Source organism: Manis pentadactyla, chromosome 2 (genome assembly GCF_030020395.1).
Source record: "Manis pentadactyla isolate mManPen7 chromosome 2, mManPen7.hap1, whole genome shotgun sequence".
NCBI lineage: Eukaryota > Metazoa > Chordata > Mammalia > Pholidota > Manidae > Manis > Manis pentadactyla.
The window spans coordinates 138,001,952-138,023,289 of NC_080020.1; the positions used below are offsets into that span (position 1 = coordinate 138,001,952).

General features: G+C 46.7%; 1 protein-coding gene across 4 annotated transcripts in view; it reads right to left on the reverse strand.

Moving 5' to 3' along the window:
- Positions 1-517: 517 nt before the first annotated feature.
- Positions 518-21,338, reverse strand: part of ICE1 (interactor of little elongation complex ELL subunit 1) — a 53,775-nt gene continuing 32,954 nt past the window's right edge. For 2 of the 4 annotated variants that reach the window (XM_036896745.2, XM_057496589.1), the window contains 7 exons: positions 14,984-19,759; positions 13,629-13,797; positions 11,368-11,528; positions 9,679-9,869; positions 7,842-7,948; positions 3,507-3,605; positions 518-1,557 (listed from right to left, as the gene is read on the reverse strand). In XM_036896745.2, coding sequence (XP_036752640.2) covers positions 1,376-1,557; positions 3,507-3,605; positions 7,842-7,948; positions 9,679-9,869; positions 11,368-11,528; positions 13,629-13,797; positions 14,984-19,759 — 5,685 coding nt within the window. In that variant the 3' untranslated portion in view covers positions 518-1,375. Of the gene's footprint in view, positions 1,558-3,506; positions 3,606-7,841; positions 7,949-9,678; positions 9,870-11,367; positions 11,529-13,628; positions 13,798-14,983; positions 19,760-21,338 lie in introns of those variants that run through there. The other 2 variants (XM_057496585.1, XR_008995510.1) reach the window with 2 other exon arrangements.

The following is a 21,338-nucleotide window of genomic DNA, read 5'->3' on the forward strand; positions in this document are numbered from 1 at the left end:
AAAATTTCTGCTGTTGATTTATTGGGGTGACTGTTTAGGGGTTTCTCTACCAGAAGATCACAGGTCTTTAAGAACCTGGACCTCACTGCCTGTTCACCAGCAACTCCCAGCAAGGCCCCTGGCCCGGAGCACCTTCTCAGCAGATCCTGGGAGAAATGACAAAACACCAGCAAACAGCTCCCAGGGCAGTGCAGAGTCGCTGACAAATCTCGGTTACACTTGTTATACTAACTTAAAAAAACAAGAGGCAGGAATAACAAAATTGTTGTCAAATGTCATTTTTAAAGAACAGTACTTGTAATTAAACAGATGCAATGCTGATCCACACTCAATGAACTGGTATCTGGCATCACTACGAGCATCTCGGAGAAAGTTCAAAACCAGTTAAATATTGGCAACGTAACATGTTTCTATCCAGAAGGCGAGTGTCCCTAGGGACAGCCACTGCCTTCTCTTTGGCTGGGTAACAGGTGTGGTGCCCAATGTTACTCTTTACTCATCAGAAAGGGGACGTGCATGATTTACTTTTATCTTTTATTATAAAAAACACATACAAGAGTTTTAAGAAATGATGAATATAAGACAAATCAGAACCACGGTGAGTTATTAAACCCATTCTCTATGTACAAATACTAAAATTCCCAAAGTGGAATAGCATCAAATGTGAACCACATTGTAGCACTGTCATATGTACACGGCACACAGAGAGATCTGCCTGCGCTCGTCTCTGAATCGTTTATATACATGTTGTTGGTACAAAAACCTGCAAGTGGACTTCTACTCTTCAGTTCTCCTTTTCCTGGATATGTAGTTAAAATACCTTTAAGGAACTGTAGAGATATGAAGAAAATGCATTAAAGAGAGCCCCCAAAGGCTCTCCTCCCTTGCTTTACTCTGGTCAGCTGTGCACTACACCTTGAGAAAAACTCTCGTAGCCCATTTCCAGCTGAGATTGTGGAAGTCTTCTAGTTCTTTTTAGCCAATTAATTTTTTCCTAGTCATCTGAGTACCAAGTCCAAAATCAGCTCAGGAACCAAATCACTGCTTTTATATTAAATTCATTATAAAATGCCACTCAATTTTAAAAAGCGACTAAAAGGACACTTTCTGCAGCAAAAAAGGGCTAAGTTCAAGTTTCTGTTGTTTGACCAAAATACAGTAAGACAATCCACACATCATGTAATCACAACAGCTGTAGGTGAAATGTATGCGGTTTAGGGAAAAGCAGCTAAGCCACGGCTCGTCTCTCCTGCCCATGACATGTAGCCTCTGTCACACCTTTCTTCCTGAAACCTTATCTTATACTCTGAAAGCTGATTCATCTGCTTATGCTCACGACATGTAAAGGCACTTCTCTCGATGCAGACACACGACATTAGCCAAGCTCCTCTGCACACAAAGAACGAACTTCCTCCAGGTAGCTGACCACGGCAGAGGGGACGCTGTGGGCTGTCTCTCTGCGCCAGGCTTCGAGAATCTTGGATATTTCCGAGGGATTGCTGGGGCTCAAGTCACACAGAGAGTACACGGCTGCTAGCTGTACACCCCATGGTATATCTGAAAACAATTTTCACATTAGTCATCACACAAGAAAATGCTTGCTATTCAAATTTTAATGTTGTCATCCACTGAAATATTCAAATACAGAATACTTGCTGGCAGCAATGAAAACTAAGTACAAAAGAAAAAACCCACAATGAAAAAATTAATTTAAGACCTGCCTACAGATGGAAAAAACAAAAAGGCAGAACAACTCTTTGCAGGTTCCTGGTGCCGGCCTGCGTCCGAGGCCTGCTGGCCTGTTGGGAGAGGACCTGCTTCCAAGCCCCCAGCTGCCTACCCCCAATGCCAGCAAGCTCTGCAAAGCAGTCTGGAAGGATCCCACTCCCACAGTGAGCTTGTAATAAAATGCAGATCCCAAAGTATTGCCAAATGCAGGACTCCACTAAGTATCTGCAACAAGCATTCAAGCATTTATAAATGGACTTTGAAATGAAAGCAAATGAAAAACTCCTTGTACCACACTTTCACCTACTAGATTATAGCATATGATTAAAGATTACAGCATATGATCATAGGTTAAGGTCAGGTTAGAGACTATGGTACTGAACATAAGTTTATTTAAGGGTTATTTCATTAAAATTTATTATTAGTCATATATTTCAGACTTCTGTTAGTGACGCAATGCCCAAGAGGGCAAGCTACCAGTATTTAACATAAACATCTCAAAACCCACACATTCACATGCTCATACTGCAACAGAGGCAGTACTGCATCTTTAAAGATTACTCTTTCCCTAATCTACATAGCAATTAGAGAAGCACAGAGCAGGGCACATAGCCAGGACTAAAAAAAAATGTCTGGCAGTGATATAAAAAATGTAATAAGCAAGAGCATGTGGCACTGTGGAAGAGCTGACACGCTGCCTCGGGCAGACCTGGGCCTGGACCAGCGACGTACTACAGCTACAGGCCACAGCAAGGTGCCCCTCCAGGGATTACTTCCTGGGGCATGAATAAGGTCAGTGACATCCCCCTCCGAGGGCTCCCTTGGGATGGTGCGCCATGATGTGGGGGTCACAGGCCCAGTGGGAGCACCATGCTGCTGCTAGGCTGCACCTAAACAGGGCACAATCCGTGAGCAACTCTTTGGGCCACCGCCTCGTATGGCCACTCACATCTTAGAGTCTAGACTCACTGTGAAATAGCCTATTTTCAAAGAAGACGTGCATCACCTCGGCACTAGCCTACAACCAGAGGAAGAACTTTCAGACTGTTCTCCTTGAGCTCGGCATTCCAACTCTCACCCCAGAAACTGACCACAGAGCGCCTACCACGCCAAGGCCACCTTGGCTGGAACGCAGCACCCTTGTGCTGCTGATGGGAGATGCTCGACTACACTGCACTCAAGCAGACACGAGACTCAGCACTTGTCAGGGTTTCTGTGAGCACTGAGCTCTTCCCTCAAGAGTAAGAACGTAAAATGACATGCTATGCAGCCTTCAATTATAAAGGGAATCACATCTATGAAGACACACTCACAGGCTCCCAGGTCCCCAAGCCCTCCCGAGGCTCCGTGCTCAACGGCCCCAGCCCCTCCCTGGAGCAGCTGCTCTGCACAGGTCACGTCTGGTCATCACCACACGGCTTCAGCCAGGAGCCCCACGGACCGCCAAGGCTGTCACTTGTTGGGAATCACACAGCAGCGTGAGGACAACACAGACTTTCTGAGACAGAATGTCAGCGCCGGAAGGAGAAGAGCCCCCTCCTTTGAGATGCACTGCCTAACAGGGCAAACAGCCATTTCAACAAGCAACACAAACCCCATGTGCTCAAACATCCATGCTGGAAACACAACCAGAACCGCAGCTTTTAAAATGACTCCTGGCTCCTGGTCTACGAGGCAGTGAGAGGCGCCTAGAGTATGGCCCACAGAAAGAACTAAAAAGGGGCTTAATAGTAGGAGTTCAAGTGATTTGAAAAGAATTTCAATGAACAAAGTTTTACCTTCATTCTGGGCATGCTGTATAAACATACCAATAACTGAACTGATGTTTTTCACAGCAGATGGAAACCCTTCCTTCAAACCCAACTGGCCTAGACGACCTATGGAGAAAAGAATAAATCAAAATGTAAACAATCTTTGGTTAAATGTTAACTTTTCATAAGATTAAAATTTGAGTTTTCTTTCAAATAACATTATGTACATGAAGTTTAGATCCTGTAGCTACAATGGTACCTATTCTTAAACAAAAACAGGTTAAATGGTGAAGCACTGGAACTCAATAAAGCACCATTTGTCTCACTAGGGTGGGGCGATGACGAAAATTACTCACCCACGTGGCATACAACACGCTGTTTTCCCAGCTGAGTTGTAACACAAGGGGAACTTAGAAGGATGCACGGTTCCATGGGCTCACTGTGAAAGGCTGCCTTCTGCTAGGCTGAGGGGCCACATGCTGGGCCAAGGCTCCTCCAGCATGTGTTTCTGGTATTGACCCTCAGCTGTTCCATGTGTTCAGTAACACAGCTGCTGCTAACATGAGTAGCAGCTTGTGTGCGTCACAAACCCTGGGGTCCTCAAGGTCACAACTACTTTCACAACAGGTCTCTCACTAAGAAGCCAAGCCCAGCCTTCCTTGCGGTGTGCGGATATGTGCTGGGGACACAAAAAGCAATGGCAACCGAAGGCTAGGCCTTGGCGCCCACCAAAGCAGCGACCAGCCTCGGGCATCTGCGCCCCAGGGGCTCCCCCGTGGGAAGCTCCCTGCACTGAGGAATGACCTGAGGTGCAAGAGCCCTGCAGAAGTCCGGACCCTGGGTCCCAGCAGACAAGCACTGCTGCCCAGCCCCAGGCCCCACGAAATACCAGGTGTACTACATCTGGGTTTAATGAGCTCGCTGGAGCCAAAAGCGGTATTTTGTAGCTTTATACACCACTGAGTCCAGTGGCAGGCACACTTCTGTCCCAGCTGTGCCACATTCCCGCTGAGTGATCTCAGCCCAGAACTTCGCCTTTCCAGGCCTCAGCTCTGCCCACAGTGAGGGCCTGGGGCAGGCTCCACCACTCACGCTCTTGCGAGTCAGTGAGGGCCTGGGGCAGGCTCCACCACTCACGCTCTTGCGAGTCAGTGAGGGCCTGGGGCAGGCTCCACCACTCACGCTCTTGCGAGTCTCAAGCCATTCAACATCCACAAAATGCTCTGACACATTATCATTAAGGTAGAAGAAACCCCACTTAATAATCATATATAACCATTTGCTAATAGCAGTGTTCATACCCCAATCCAACATTAGATAATTTTTAATCATTTTTGATAGAAAGCTTTTATTTCCCAAGGAGTAAAAATCCATTTAATTAGAATTTTGCCAATTTGGAATTTAAAATAAAGACAATTCCTTTATTTTATGAATGATTAGTGTGTAACTTATTATTATTAAATTATGGCCTACCAACTCAATTGTTTACTAAATTCTTTAGTCAACACCAGCTTCAGAAACTGCAACAAGGTTCTGTAACAGTTTCTCCTTCGAAACAGCTCAAACTCCACATCAGAAGGGTGTGTGAGGGAGGGCCTGCATTAGAGATGGACATGGGACAAGCATCATGCCACTAAAAAATATTTTTGCCTACGAACAAAGGCCTAGTTTATTCTTTAACATGTTGTTTTCCTTCTTCCAGTCACATTAAGTAAGTACCACTGTATGAAGGACAAAGAAGAGACCTCCGTAGCATAAATGAGCTAAAGTCAACTTCAATGCATAAAGAATGCTGAGGTGAATCCACACGGTCACCTGGACAACCGTAGTCCTAAAATAAAACTTCAAAGCAAATATTAATCACCTGTGTGTGCCATGCCTTATACCAACGCATATTCTAAAGGCCCTGTAAAAACCCAAACCCTAAACCTTTAAGTGCACCTCTCCCTGCTCTGAGGTCACCTGCACGCCTGAGTGTGCATGCCCACTTTGATAAAACCTTGCTGCGTGGCTTGCCATGTGTGTTGTCTCTGCATTCTTTCTTAATATAAAGACAAAAGCCTGGACCTCAATCGGGCTCAGGAGAGCTCCTCCGACATCATGCCTGCATATGTCAGCCCTGATGCCACATGTCTGGATCCCACCAGCACTAAAGGGCAGGCCTTGCCTGTGCCCGCCCTTCCTCAGCCCTCCTGTCCACAGCATGCCCTCAGCACCCTGCGCCTGCTCTGCACAAGGCCATGCCTTTGGCATAACCAGAGCAAGCACAGCTCAGCCACAGCTCTCCAGCACCGGCCCCCCAGGCCCCCTGCAGCCCAGCTGACCCTCCAGTCCTCTACACCGTCCCTGTCACACACGGGAGCGTGGCATGCCAGGTCCATCTGCAGTCCTGACTCTGCTCTTATTTTCAACCTTACATTTCAACCTTTCTGGTTATCCATCCTTTGAGCTGCATTGACATATTTATATTATTATTTTATTGCACAGTATTGCTAATTAATACATTATTCCTATAACTATACAAGACTCAATTATGTAAGTACACATATATCACTCGAAGTAACATGTTAACAAATCTTGTAAGCTGTTTTCTCAAAAACCAGAATTTTAAAGATTTAAAAAATAAACAAGCCTGAGTTTAACTAAAGTACGAGGCAGATTTCCTCCCATAATTATACATTCTTATTTTTAGATAAACTGTTAGCACATTCTCTTTATTCATGTATGTGTTACTGTTTAAGGTATATATTTGAAAGTTTTATAAAATTTTGTGTAGTTTTGTTTGGAACTTGAAGCAGTCTTTCCGCGCCCCTTGCCTCCCACTATGACCCAATGCACAGACAATCAGTGTCACTGTGACAACAAAAGGCACATTACATCTCGTAAGTGTGACTTCAGAAGGTATTACATGGTTTTGACAAGTCCACAGACACTTCATTTAGGTTAACATAAGTATTTATAGACTTGTCATTTCTCTTAATTTTTTAAATTCTCAAAAAGGTTTTGAAATTTAGGATGAATTACTTCAAAGTATGAACAGTTTCTTGAATCCATAAGATGCTCTGAAACCAGAATTTGTAGGCATACAGATGCCACCTGGCTGCTGAAAATGCCACCACTGGCCCTTCTGTGTCCCCATGGTTTCCTGTTTAGGGTTGAAATCATTCTTCAGGGTACCCTGAAATGGGGAATTTAGCAACATAGGATTTGAGACAGTACCCCACTGCACATTTATTCATTTCCCCTTGCACATCTTCATTTATCTCTGTGTGTACCTCTTCTAATTCCTACACAGTTATTAAAAAGCACTTGGTCTCATACTCTTTTTTGTAACTTAACTCCAAGTGTCTGTCTATTTCCAGTGAAATTAGATATTGACCCAGAAACCAGGTTGTCTCAAACCATGTACTGACTGAGTACCACGTTGCTGTTCACATGTAATGTACGCACAGTGCGGGAAGACGTATCTGCTGACAGAGTAACAAAATTACCCAGGGATACTCTATTTGCTACTGTGATCTATTTATCAGACTTACCTTATTCAAAATGGAATTATCTTGAAATTTTAATTAAACTCCAAGGATACTTAAAAGTTGTAACTATCTTCAAGGATCTGAGGGGCATAGGCAGATATCAGATGAACCTGTTTTGTGTACCTCTGGGGCAACAAATACATGATGCACATGGAGAGGTCAGTTCAAAGGAGTGCCTCCCAAAAATCGATCTCATCACTGACAAATCTGCAGAACCGGGAGAGCAGTTTGTCAGAGATGAGGCACAGAGGAAAAATATAAGTAAAACTTCAAAGATATGTGGGTGACAGGGAGGTGCAGAGGCAAATGACCACTGAGGTTCTCCTGAGATTAAAAAGGATCTGTGTCTCCTTTACATCTTAAACAATGACTTTCATTCCTGTATATTCAGCTTAGAGGAAAATAAAACTAATCTCAATTATGGAAGTGTGCAGACTGACCCTGGCTGGGAGAGCAGGAAAGAAGCTGCGGGAGCAGGGGAGACTCCCACGCCTCAGAAACCTAGGAACACTGGAGTGTCATTTCTCTGCCCAGCGTGCAAATGTACGTGTGCACATGTGTGTATACTAACATCAGTATGTGAAAAGCAAGAGTTCAGTTATGAATAAAACATATTAGCATGAAAATCTTTACCTCTGACAAAGTTGGATAAAACATTATTCACAAAGAAAGAGTGTAAGGAGAATGGGTTAAGTGCAGAAGTACCTGCTCTGATGGCTGTAACACGAGTCATAACAGTGACCTTCCAGTCAACATGCTTTCATTCACTTCGTCCCCCACTAAGATATCAACATCAATAAGAAAGAATGCAACAAAGCACACAACTCACCAATCAGCCTTAGTACTGATGCTATGATGATATCAGGAGTATACGCAATGTTCGCATGTCCTTTTCTGTATTTTATCCACTTATCCATCACAGGCCACAGCTCCTTACTACAAAATAACAACATGAATATATGTGACTATGTATATGAAGAGTGCATGGTCATCCTCACTCAAATTTTAATACTTACTTTTAAAATGGTTCATAAGCAATGAACACTTAAGAAGAACTTCTGAAGATGTGAATTTTTAGGTTAAAACAAGAACAGACACCAGAAGCTCACATAATCTCCAACCATTCAGAATATTCAGCCTCCACAATGGCTTAAAAGAGGCTACAAATACTCAGGCTCCCATCTTGATTCTGTTTTAACCCTTTTACAAGTCTTTGCTTAGAGAAGCTAAACAATGTCCCCATGTCCAGAAATGGAAGTGGTGGAGTGCGGATTTTCACTAGAACCTTCCAGATGTGGACAGCGCACCTCCGTTCTGAAAGCTTACAGTGTTCCCGGGAAAGCAAGGGGCTGAGCTGGAGGAAATAATTAAACCCCACTTCGGAAATTCTCTACTAACTGAAAACAGTGTGAATTCCCTTTTTCTTTCTTTATTAAATAATTCATTTACTTCTTACATAGTAATTATACTATTATAAAAGTTAATACAAAAAAGTAAAATGAAATTAAAAGCACCCCAAATAACACATCTCAGATACCTACTATTACTATTCCTCTAAGTTTGGGCTTTTCTTTCTACATCCTGTGTGAGCATGTGTGTAAAAACCGTGGTGAAAGTGACCACATGGACGAGCTTGCATCCAGGTGTGGAGGTGCTCAGGCAGAGATCCTGACCCTGGATACTCCATCCTCACCGCCAGCAGGGGCCCTGGACAGCGCCCCTCTCATGGGCCGTCCCCAGCCGTCTCATCCGCCTCTGGGGCTCCCATGGAGAGTCGGGAAGAGCAGCCCATGGTTGGCACTCACACACCTTTCCAGACTGTCCCAACATTGTGTTCTAGTAACAGACTGTGACATACTTTCATACCAACACCTAAAATCCTTTTGTAACTATTTTATAATATGGCTGTACCTCATTGGGTACACCCTAATTCAGAGCCCTGTTGTTTGACATTTAGAGAAATAACCTTTCCCTAGCATTAAGGAGAAAATGAGAGAACAGATTTCCATAGAATATATTCCTCAACTATCTCAAAGGTAGGGACTACCTACTTTGTGAATCCTTTTTAAACCAGCCCTTCTTAGGATGCCAAGAAAATTAAGATCTACAGAACGTTTATCTGAGTGACTATTTTCTCCCAAAGATGGTACACAGCTAATGCCAGAATTCTAGATGCACAGAGAACAGTTAATTTGTCCCATAAAATGTATGTCTGAGAGTATTAGGCTTTGTTCTCTCCTAAAAGCTGCTAATCTAGAATTTTGAATATTTCTGCTCAGGTGGGTTTTTCCAGAGCACCTGTATATTAAGGTAATGATTATTCCATGTCATCCTGCACATGTCCATTGGGCACTCCCTCGTGTGGGCGCTGCTCTGTGCCAGGGTGTGCCAGCGAGCCAAAGCCCTCCTCCAGAAGAGTCACCGCTCCTTAGGAGAGACCGTGGTACTAGAGCACCAGGAGAACAGGTGACAGGTGCCTCAAGGAGTGAAGCAAGGGGGGGGATAGTTTTACAAGTACTGTAAGGGCAGTTTTATGAACTCTTAATCAAATCCAAAAGCGTGATAAACGTTTCAGCTGCCTTCAACAGCAAAAATGATACAAACCACAGTTCAGCAATCATTTAATTCAAATAACCCAACTTTAAGTTAGCACAATAGGCCTGTACCTTATGATGTTATCATGTGTCCAAATCCACTTCTGATGGCAGCAGAGCAGGTCAATAGCAAATATATACTCCCAAGTGGTATCACTTAGGTCTTCCCCAAACTTCTCGCTGGGCTGAAATTCTGTTTTGGGACATAACTGGATGGTCAAAAGCAGCTTAGAAACCATGAAGCCAACATCTACAGGAGCATTCTAGAAAACGTAAAAAGAAAAAAAATAAAACTTCAGAGTTTCAAATTAACACGTCTTATGTAATCTCAAAGAGTATAACAAGCATCAGAGGAATAATGACTTAATTTTAAAACACACCTTTTCAAAAAGTTGTATTTGAAATAAGGAGCTATGTTTATCTTTTAAATAATTATGTCTAATGTTATTGGATTATAACCAGAAACTTTTAAGAGTAGAATCTTTACTTCTTAAAAATTAAGGTTTTCACATGGCAAAGTTCATGTCTGGTTTTTACAAATGTGCTATGGACATACAAAAAAATATGTATTCCTCATTCAAGCTTACTTTTTATCTTACTGAATTCCACTGTCTTATTTTCATCTATCAGTTCTGAATTCTATAAAAGAATTTGGAAATCTCATACTATAGTGGTATTTTTCCCACATTTTTGATAGTTTTTTCTTAATATTTTTATTTGATATAAAATACATTTATTAAAATACAACTTTCTTTGTAAATAACGAATGTCATCCTCAAATCATATCTGTCTTCCTCTTGAACAGCGACAGGAGACGGCTCCAGTGCCCCAGCAGGAGGACTGAGCAGGGGCAGAGGGAGCTGAGGGGAGGCGTACACAGGCAGCTTTGCGGGAGAGGCTGAGTGGCCGTGGGTGGCCACTGGGTGGGGGGCGGGAGGGCTCCCTTGTCTGTTGAGTGACCCACTGGAATACGATGTGCCTTACAGGACTGCACTTGGGTTTGTCTGGACAGATCGCTGAGGAGACGCGCGATCACAGACTTGCTTTGTAATATTTCACTCTCTTTTGTCTGCCAACAGCCCTTTCCTTTGCATAAGAAAACGAAAGTCTAGTGAACATCAAAAAGTACTAAAAAGGAAAGCAAAATGGCATATAAAATTCCACTATACACATAAGCCCTAAGAATTTTCTTTAAAGAGGAAAGCAATAACAAACTATCATTTTAATAACAAAATAAAACCCTTTGTTGACTTCAATCCCTTTTCTTAAAGTTTATCACTATCAATTCAGCATCCAGGGATTCTCAATAGATAATATCTATTCATAAAAGAACACCAACCTGGACACTATACTAGCACATCAGTTAATAAAGAAAAGGACAAAGAAAACAGGGAACAAAATACATGGAACAAATACAAATTCCTTTAACTAGAAAGGAAATTTGATTCAGAAAAATGTTAAGGACTTAAGTGGCCATTTTTCACCCAAGTGCCTACTGTAGAAGCAAATGCTTTCTATCCCCCTGAACCCTTCCCGCATGCATGCCTATATATGAATTCCATCAGTTGTAAATTAGTACACAAAATAAACTTTATTAAATTAACACAATAGGTAAGTCTGCATTTCTTCTCAAAGTGCTTTATGCATACTTTCTGAACAAAATGCATATGCTAGGCTAAAATGACATTTTAAGGACTCTAATACAAGGAATATTATCTCTGAAATGCCTGCAGCATGACAAGAAATGACCACAAACCTCACCTTTTCCCAGTTGAGGAAGGCCCGCAGACAGCTGCGAACCTCTCCTTTAGCACGCTGCCTGGCCACTAACTGCATCGCTTTATTAATCACTGACTGAGAGAGAAATACATCATGCCACATGTTTGCAATGAACAAAGTCAATTTTTCTGACTCTGGAAAATCTATGAAAAAGAAAATAAGATAATAAACCTTTATGTTTGATCAAGTGAATACCTAACAAACTAAGCATAAGCTTTAATAATTGCAGTAATGCCTTGCTCCGCCTCCTGTAGCTCACAGGAGACAGCTGGACCAAGCATTGGCCTAAAAATCTGCTTCCCTTCATTCCCCACTCCACCCGTGGTGAACTTTAAAGGAGGGAAAGTGAACATCCTCCCTCCAGCCTGCCCAGCCCAGAGCCCCTGGGTAGGAGGCATCCAGGCCACTGTTCATGCCTTTGCACACAGAACTCAACCTGCATGACACAGAGGCTTCAGATTTGAAGGGATATTGTTGTAAATTATGGCTATACCCCTACCACCCTGTGAGTTGTCTTTTCTTTGCTTAATCCAGTTAATCAGGCATAGCTTACATACAATGAAATACACTTTTTAAGCAGTTTCATGAATTCTGACAAATGAATACATAGACATAAACCCCACCACTAGTAGCATACAGACCATCTCCACCCTCCCAAATTCCTGTCTGACCCTTTCCACTTCTTCTCAGATGGGAGACAAACTTGACCTGCTTGCTGTCACTTAAGTTGCCATTTTTCGAACACCCATGAATGGATTCGTTTAGCATGAACCCTTTTCTGGCTTCCCACTCAGGATCATGGTTTGGCGACTCACCTGCGTGGCTGCACACGGGGGCAGGCGCTCCTGTGCACGGCTGAGTGCTGCCCCACTGTGCCTGCAGCCCGCTTGTTGTCACTCACCTGCTCACAGACACTGGCTTCCAGTTACGGGCCACTGTGAATTAAACTGCTGTGAATCACTGTGTTCTAGTGTATGTAAGGCTATGTCTCTACTTCTGGTGGGAAGAACCTACAAATGGGATTTTTGGGTCATAGGATAAATGACTCTTTTAATTTCATAAGAAACTGTCAAAGGTGCTTTGCTAAGTGATTGTACAAGTCAACACAAAGGTTTTTATCCTGTCTGGAGTGAAGCCACATCTTTTTAGTTTTCTCTGTCCTATTTTAACAAACGTTGCAATGTGTTTAAAGAGTAAGACAAAGCATAAGCTTACTGCACTATTTTGATCTGTTTCTGAAACCCTGGACTGCCCGCCTGTATGTCCCCCTGTCCTGGGCACTCCTTCACGGTTGCTCCCTCTGCCTACAATTCTCTCCCTCACTTTTCACTTAGGTATTCTTTTGAATCTTCACATTTCGGATTCAAAAGCCACTCTGACAAGGAAAGCTTCCCTCACACCCCGACTCTGCACAATGCATTCACTCAACAGAGAGCCCCTGGTTACTACTGGAGGGTCCAGTGCCTCTTCTCACGGTCATCATCTCCAAGTGCTAACACCTGGCATGCAGCCGCAACTATCTATTGAATGAATCAGCAATCGAAGGAGCAAATATAGAAACAAAGAGGGCAGCACCCAGCAGCCTCATTCACAAAGTGATGGGTAGAGGTAACTAACCTGGTTTAGGAGCCCATAAACATTATGGTAATAAAGGGTGCAAATCTTTGCAATCTAAGTAAGGCTTTCTGATACAACATTAAAATGTATTTGTGAATCACTTTACTATCAGAAATGTTTCTCATGACCTGTAGTAACGAAGAATGACATCTTGTCTGACCCACAGAGACAGACGGAAGAGACAGCAGGAAAGGGAGGAGAGACTTAGGCCAGGCCCCTCTCCACCTCCCAAGCTCTGCTTGCCCCACACTTATGACCACCTCACAGTGTCTGCCCTTTCCAGCTAGTGATAGTGCAGCTTGCCACTTACTTTAAACTCCATCCCTTATGGTGTGTCAACTGTATCTGGTTCTAAAATAGTTGCACAAGTAGTAGGATAAATATGCCACTGTGACAGAGGCTCTACCATCTACAGTTCAGGAAGGGTGTGCTGATGTAAGTAAGTTTCAGCTACATAAATTCTCCTACTGAAGACCAGGATGGCTCTTCATGCACTCTGGTAAACGCACAAAACATAACACCATTTTAAAACATACCCAGCAATCTCCTAGCTAGAAATACAGACCCAAGTATGAGGAGGTAAAAAGGCGGAAAGGCCCTCAGTGCAGCAATGCCGCCCGACGTACCTTCTTTAAGCAGGCTGTAGCAGAACAGGCGGGCCCTTTCCAGGTCTCCAAGCTGCCGACAAATGCCCACATACACTCTGCAGAGAGCATGAGCGTAACTGTGCTCTAGGCATGGCCTCTGAACCTCCAATTCTGAGAGAATAGAGTGAAGCAAGCACTCCGCTAAATGCTAGATGGGAGAAAAAAGGCAAAGGCAACATACACTGATTGTGAGACTGTAGCCTACCGAAGGACAGCTGCAAGTTCCACAGTGAGGCAACGATGACACGCAAGCCATATCAGACGGCCGAGGACAGCAGTGCCTGCAGGAAGGACCTGCAGTATTTGGTCCATAGGCTGGACTGCAGGGTGCAGGCCCCACGACCTGAGGTGGCCTCAGTCAGCCGTGCTGTGGGTGCCAGGCACAGTCTGAACACACTGGTCCCCTACGGTCCCGACCATCACGATAACCAGCCCCGCTCCTCGGTTCCTGCCAACGTCATCTATGTGTGTGCATCCCATACCCACTGACTCCCCCCATTCTTGTTTCCTGAGTGCCAATGTAGTCTATCCATTTATCCATTTAGATCTTAAAACACTGGATAACGTTTTTCTTGCTCAGGAAGAGGAGCACTAAATAAACTGACATTTTTGTTCATTTGGAAAAAGAAAACCATCTTTGCAAAGTTACTTGTACTGCTCCTTGTGCTTTTCCAAAGTAAGTGATCTAAGAAAAATAAAGTATTTATGCTACTATGACTCCAAGGGTGTGCAGACAGCCAATGAATCCTGCCCACGAGACCCTATGAATCAGCCACATAGGCAGCACCTAGGCATTTGGAAAATATAAACCTCTAACAAGTACTCATGAGCCCTGTGTGCAAACGTACACTACCTCCCACATATTCCTGGTCTTCCCAAACTAAGCTGTTCCTGTTTGATTTGTACTGTACATCAAGGGAGGGAGAGGAACCCCCTCCACCCTTCTGAAAGACTCACTCTCAAATGTGTATTAATACTGTTCACAGAGAAGAAAGGCTCAATCACATAATAATTTGCTGCTCTGACGCAAACCATTTTGAGCCTTTAAACATGCCAGAATCAATGGGAAACAAATTTAAGTCCTGAAAGATATTTTTTTTTCTTTAAACTTTTAAGTTATTTGATGACTAAAAACGACCAGATCTCTAGTGTCTTACCACATTTCCAATGCATGAAATAGTGGCTGGAAATAGAGCACAGGCCATAATGTTTTTATAGATAACTGTTAACTATGAACTAAAATCTTTGTTCGGGATCACCTGGCATGCTGACAGCAGACAGCCTGTTTTTAAGGACATGCAATTCCTCAAGCTCAGAGAAAAACAGTCACATACCTTTTTTGTTGTGCTAAACTCGTAAACTACTTCTTTCTCCTGATCTCGCATAACAGGCTTCTTGGAGATGTTTCCCACGTACACATGACTCCGAATGACCGGCAAAAGATCGAAGGGTGACTCCGCGACCCTCCTCAGTGCGTCGGCGATGGCTCCGCCGGGGGGCTCCGCGGCGTCCCCGGGGCCCGGGGGCAGCCGAGTGGCCGCACTGACTGTGCCTGCAGGGCCCCTGTCCTCTTCCGTCCTTGTACCTCGGGCCTCGGGGAGGCCCTGCTGGGGGCTCTTGCTGACCCCTGCCGCGGTGGCGCCCCCAGGTCCCAGGTCCGGGGACCCACCGTCCAGGCGTAATCTTTTAGCACTCCTCAGTGTCGGCACTGACAACAGCCTCTTTCCGCCTGAGTCCTGCTGCGTGCTGAAATCTCTGGATGCATCCCGGCTACAGTCACTGCCAGAACTGCCCCCCGTTTTAACAAAGGCGGTTGATGCTGAAGTGAGAGCTTTGAGCCCTGTGACAGCACTGGCCGGCCCGGGGAGGCTCCTGCAGTCTGCAGCCGGGCCTCGGGGGAGCTGAATGTTCCCTTTGAGGATGTTGAGGGTACGGGCCCTAGCCGATAACTCTGGGTACATAGTGTCAAGGATTTTAACGGAATTCTCCTGGGGCCCCGCCACAGCAGCAGGGGCAGACGCAAAAGGGGGCAGGCGGCCAGGCACGGGAAGGGCGTGCTTTGGGGTGGCAGCACAGAACTGCAAGGGGGATGACAACATCCTCTCACCGGCCAGGGCAGCTGATGGTGAAGGAGATGTGCACAGAGGAGAGGCGCACCTGGGCTCTTCCAGCAAAGGAGACATCACAGGAGGCACTGGCAGGTGGCACAGTGGGGAGATCTGGCCACCAGGAGAGGTGGGCGAGGGGGAACTGGACGTTGCTATCAGAGGGGACACTGGCTGCGAGGTCCTTGGAGGTGTGGCCACCAAAGGGGCGAGTAGGGGTGGCAGCGGGGGCCCCACCTCTTGCCGAATCTTACTCAAGGTGTCAGTAGAACAGTCTGTGGGAGTAGATGTGTCAGCGGTGGCTAGAATGGTGTGGGTTTGACTTCTCTGAGACTTCGTGTTTCCTCTTTCTCCTGAAGCTGCCTGAGAAACTTCACTCTGATTAGTTTCAACTCTGCTTGATGCTACAGTCCTTACCAGTTTGTTTGACTGATCTTTGTTTGAAATCTTTGATCGATTCTTATTCTTCCCAAATGGCTCTAGTTTCGAGTTATAATATGTGTGATCAGATGCAACAATCTGAGAATCAAAGTTCTGATCATATATTTCAGAACTAATCCTCACACTAGGTTTAACAGGTCTATTCCTCAGGCGACTTTTATCAAAGTTGGTACTCTGAACACTGCCTGAAATATCCTCCTGGAGACATGGAAGATTACTGCCCCCCAGGGGCTCCTGAAATGCAGGGCCAGCATGACTGCTCTCTGGGGACTTGTCCACTGAAGTAACTGAGAGGAAATCAGTGCCCAGCCTCCCGCCGCCTGGGGAAGCAGGTGTATCTCTGGAAGCATCACACAGTATGACCTGGTCCACATTTGGCACAAGAGCTACTCCATTTATGATGGTCCAGTTGTCTCCTTTCTCAATGACTAGATTTTGATCCTTATTGATAAGCACGTTTATAACTTCAGAGGTCACTGTAGATATCTGACACTGAAAGGTCGTTTCTGCCTCGCCACCAGCACCGTTTTCAGCCATCTGGCACGCTTCTGAGTCAGTGCAGTGGGGCAAGCACTCTGCCAGTTCTGACAGCGCCTCTTCCCTGCCGTCACCAGGGCTGGACACAGACGAGTAACCCTCAGGCGGGCCCTGGGTGTTGTCGCCATTATGGGGACCCTTAGCTGGGGAACTGCCCTCGGCGTCTGCACCTGCCGGTGGAGGGGCAGGAGCTGAGGAGTGTGACAAGGAGCCAGCTGCCTCCTCAGGCAGGACATGTTGTGCTGTCACGCTGTCCTGGGTATTTAGGAGCAGTAGATCACCAGCATCTTTCCCATTAGAGTCCTCAGCAGAGGTCTGAAGCTCCCGCCCAATCTTGGTAAGCACCTCGGACAGCGTTTCCAGAGAACACGGAGTGAGCGGACGGGCCCTTAAAGGACAATCATCTTCCTCAGACTCCAGCCACTCTTCTGAGGTTTCAGGTGTTTCTTCACAGAGTTGCTTCCTGTACTTTTCTCCTAGTATTTCACTTTGCTTTAATTCTTTGTTGATTTCCTTATTGAGGGTGCCTTTGCTAGAACATTCTGAAACAGAGTCTCCCGAACTAGAATCTCTTAACTGACAACTCTCAAGAAACGTAACAACTTCTGACGTAGAAAGCCTGTCCATCTCCGAGAGAGCACTGATGTTGAAGTCCTGCAAGGCGGAAGTCAGGGACCCCACCTCCAGGGAAGGCGCGCCCTCGGCTGCCCCGGTGCCCGGGGCTCCGGACCACTTCCCAGAAGCCCTCTGCAGCAGGTGCCCTGTCCCGGCCTCGGGCTCGTTCTCACCCTCACTGCAGCTGGGCGCCTCGCTGTCCTCCCCCTCCGGGTCGCCACCCACTGCCTCCCGAATGCCGGTATAAGAGCACAGGGAGCCGGGAAGGCTGCTCTGAGGCAGGGCAGGAGGCTCTCCATCCTGCCAGCCGACGGCTGATGAAAACGCGGTGCCTGCACTGCCCGGCCCTGCAGAGGCACCACCAGGAGTTTGAGATGGCAGATCCAGGGGCCCCCTTGGGCTTTGCTGTACACTAGGGGAGTCCTCTGAAATGGCCAGGGTCTCGCCACCAGCCCGGACTGTGTCTCCACAGGGTATACCTCCAACAGGCAGAGCTCTTGTCACTGGTTCTCCTGTGGTTGGACGTTTACCCGCATCCATCCTGGATGAGTCTGGCTTTGTGGGAAGATTCAGACTCCGCTCATGCACCACAGCATCTGTCACCGCAGCCTGGCTTTGGACTGGGATGTGTTCAGAAGGGAAAGTTAATTTACGATTTGCAGGATGATAACAATTTTCTACTGGTAAAGAACCACCTGGAAAACTGAAATCCAGTTTTCCCCACAAGGTGGGAACTTCTGGAGACGTTCTTTTCATAGCAGCCACCCCCTCTCTTTCCCGTGAGCTGCCCTCTCTCTCTCCACCTCCTGCCGGAGCTGACGCAAGACCAGCCCCGTTCCCAGCATGCTCTGCTGCTGAGGCAGGCTCGCCCCTCCGCAGCCTCCAGGGCTCCGACCAAGTGCTGGGTGTGCTTTCAGGTCTGGCCTGCTTGGTGATAACTGACACTTGGTTAGGCAGCGGTGAGGCAGCAGCCTTGTGTCTCATGGGATTATTCTTCCCAGTGAGTTCTCGCTTAGACACTGATCCTCTATCTCCTAAGAATGGTGTTGACTTTTGTAACTGACGGTTAGTCTTTGGTTCATGGTCTGATTGAGCACTAAGCCTTTCTTCACCACCTCTCCTTATCAGATCACTACGGTCCCATAAAGTGCTATTACTGAAGCCAAAATCACTCCTGATCAAGCCAGACTGAGATTCTACTGACACTGATAAGGTGGCATCTGACTGACTTTGGATGAGCTCAATCCTTGGATCCTGACTTCCACATTGTCCATCTTTCACAGCTTTCATAAATATTGACTGAGGAAGTGAACGGACTTGGGTCACGCCTTTTACGTCTGCACTTTTGGCCTCACTGCTGCCCTGATCACTTAAGTCAGAGGCTCCCAATTCAGGGCTCAGTGCTGGCAAGCTGGTCTCCAGGTCACCTTGCCCTGCAGAACACTCTGGTGGCTCAGACTGCAGGTCAAACGTGTTTAAAGTATGAGCTTGTAACTGTTGTTCTGAATGACGCAGCTCAGTAAGGCCCCCTTTAGCAGGAATGCGTGTGTCCGCAACGCACTTTAACCCAGAGGAAGCCTGGTGGTTACTGCAGGAAGACGATGCTCCTGAGGTAGAAGAAGAGGAAAGCCTGGCATCCTCACCTGGCCCTGCGGCATCCGCTGAATCACCTGTATCTTCTCCTGGCTCGGGTGATTCTCCTAAAGTGAACCCTTGAGTGTCTTCTCTTTTCTTTTCCAATTCTCTAATTATCCCTTGAAAATGGTCAGGAATTGATCTGTGACCTGATTCAGAGGTGATTTCATTAGTTAGTGTCCACTTAGTAAACTGTGATCTGGGTGATCCCATCATTTTGGATAAGAGGACTTTTCCTTCGGCCTCCATAAGTTCACTGAATGGCCTCTTGCTGAGAGGGGAGTAACACCAGTACGACTTCCTGGGGGCTACCCCCTCTTCCTGTGCTTGGCTGCCAGAAAGCTTGGCATACACATTCCCCAGGGGCTTGTGAAGTGTTTTCTCAGTTTGCGCTGACTCATCCATCTCCCAGTTCTCTGTCTGTCTTTTGGCCTCCTCTAAAAGGCCCCTTTCTCCATCACCCATGAATTTGGACGACAAAGGCCAGTGTTTCTCACTGGCTAAGGAGTATGTGGTCAAAGGTTCTCTGAATGTTGCTGTAAACGTCCCAAAACCAACAGTCATCACTCCATTTCCTTCCAATGTGCTTAGAGCTCGGGTGGCTTCCTGTGATGTGAGCATTTCCTCCTGTGCATCACTTCCTTTACTTTTATTAATGGTTGAGCCAAAATAATTTTGTGATTCAGGTGTATCATCTTCTGAAACAGTCTCAGCAGAATTTCTATGCTGGAACCAGTCATTATCACTGGAATCTGTACACTCTCCAAAATAGGTTTCCTTAAAAAATAAATGAGTTGTACTAGTTAGTTAATGCAATACTAACTTAGTCAACTAGATATACCCTCAATTAAATGCACTTAAAGAAAGAAGTGCCTGATTCCTGAAGAACCTTTTGAAACGCATCTGAGGAAAGGGCCACTGGCTCCCAGGCACCTCTGCAGGCAGGCCAGCCTTGCCCAAGCACACGGCCACTGGCTCTTTCCTTACAAAGCCCTGGATCAGATGCCCTGTCAGGCTCTGTGCCCCCCTGGCCCAGGGCTGCTTGTTCTCCCAGCTCCAAACACCCCTACTTCTGACCTCTCTCTTCCCCATGTGCTGGAGCAAGAGGCTTCCAGTCCAGCTGTGCAGCCCACCCGGTTCCTTCCCGCCACCCCCACCTGCACCCGGCTGAGCTGGTGGCCCTCCCAGCGGTGCCGGCGCACATCGGCCCCTCACAATGCCTCACAGCCAATGTTTCCCCACAGGGTGCCTACCCAGCAGCCAGTTCCACCCCCTCCAGACTTATGCCCACACCCCTCACTCCCATACCACCTACTCTTGTCTCTGCCTCAGGGACTCACCCTCCAGATCCCCGGTCCCTCTAGTCCCCGGTAACTGCCTCCGTCAGGCAGACCACCAGGCTAGCTGGCCTTGCTTCTGTAAGGCACATGGTAGGCTGGGGAGGGTGACAAAATGCCAGTCCTGATAAAACCATTCCTCTCTGCTTCCCATTCCACTGCGCCCTCATCTCCTGGAGCTCCCCCACAGTCCCGCCGTGAGGGTTCGCTCTCCTGTCCTCTTCCCTGGCTTGGGCGTACGCACACTCACGGCCCCCATCCTCTGCTCCTACACACTCTTACTCAGTGACCTTGCCCAGCCCATGGCGCCTGCTGCACTCAAGCGTCCCCCATGTGGACCTGAGCCCTCCCCACCATGCCCACAGACCTGAGGGGACCCGCATACACCCTTCACAATGCCTGACATGCCATCTCCTAGCGGGCAGGGTTTCCCTTCCACTCGCTGTTCCCCCTGCCGTCTCCTCCTCCACCTACTCCTGACGCCCACAGGAAGTGTCCCAGGAACAGCTCACTCGCCCTCAGGGCATTTCTCAAGCCAGCCCCCATCTCTTTGGCTCCAGGGCTACCTGGGTGCAGGTGTCAGGATCATGAACACCGTGGATTCGATGGTGCTCCTACCTCTTTCCTGATCATCTCACGCCCTCCTTACTCAAGGGCAACTGCCCTGAAGCCTCCAGATGAAACTACCACAGGCCCACTTGTCTGGGTCCACCAAGCACTTCCCACGGCCCTTAGGACCCACATGACCTTTGCCTGCATAAGTGGCCCCCAGAACCACATTCACCTTCAGTTCTACACCCTGGCAAATAGCTCCTCTCCCAGAAACAGCCCCCATTCCCTCGTCTCCCAGCCCCCCAGTGCTCTGCCATGCCGTGACTGCCTGCTCCTGGACCACCACACAAGGGCAACCCTACCTTGTGTCCCTTCTGCATTCCCAGTACTAGGGACATGCATGATGCTTCCTGAAGGAAGAGACTCAAAGGGGGCAAAGCGTTTATCTGCTCCTTAAATCAAAAAGC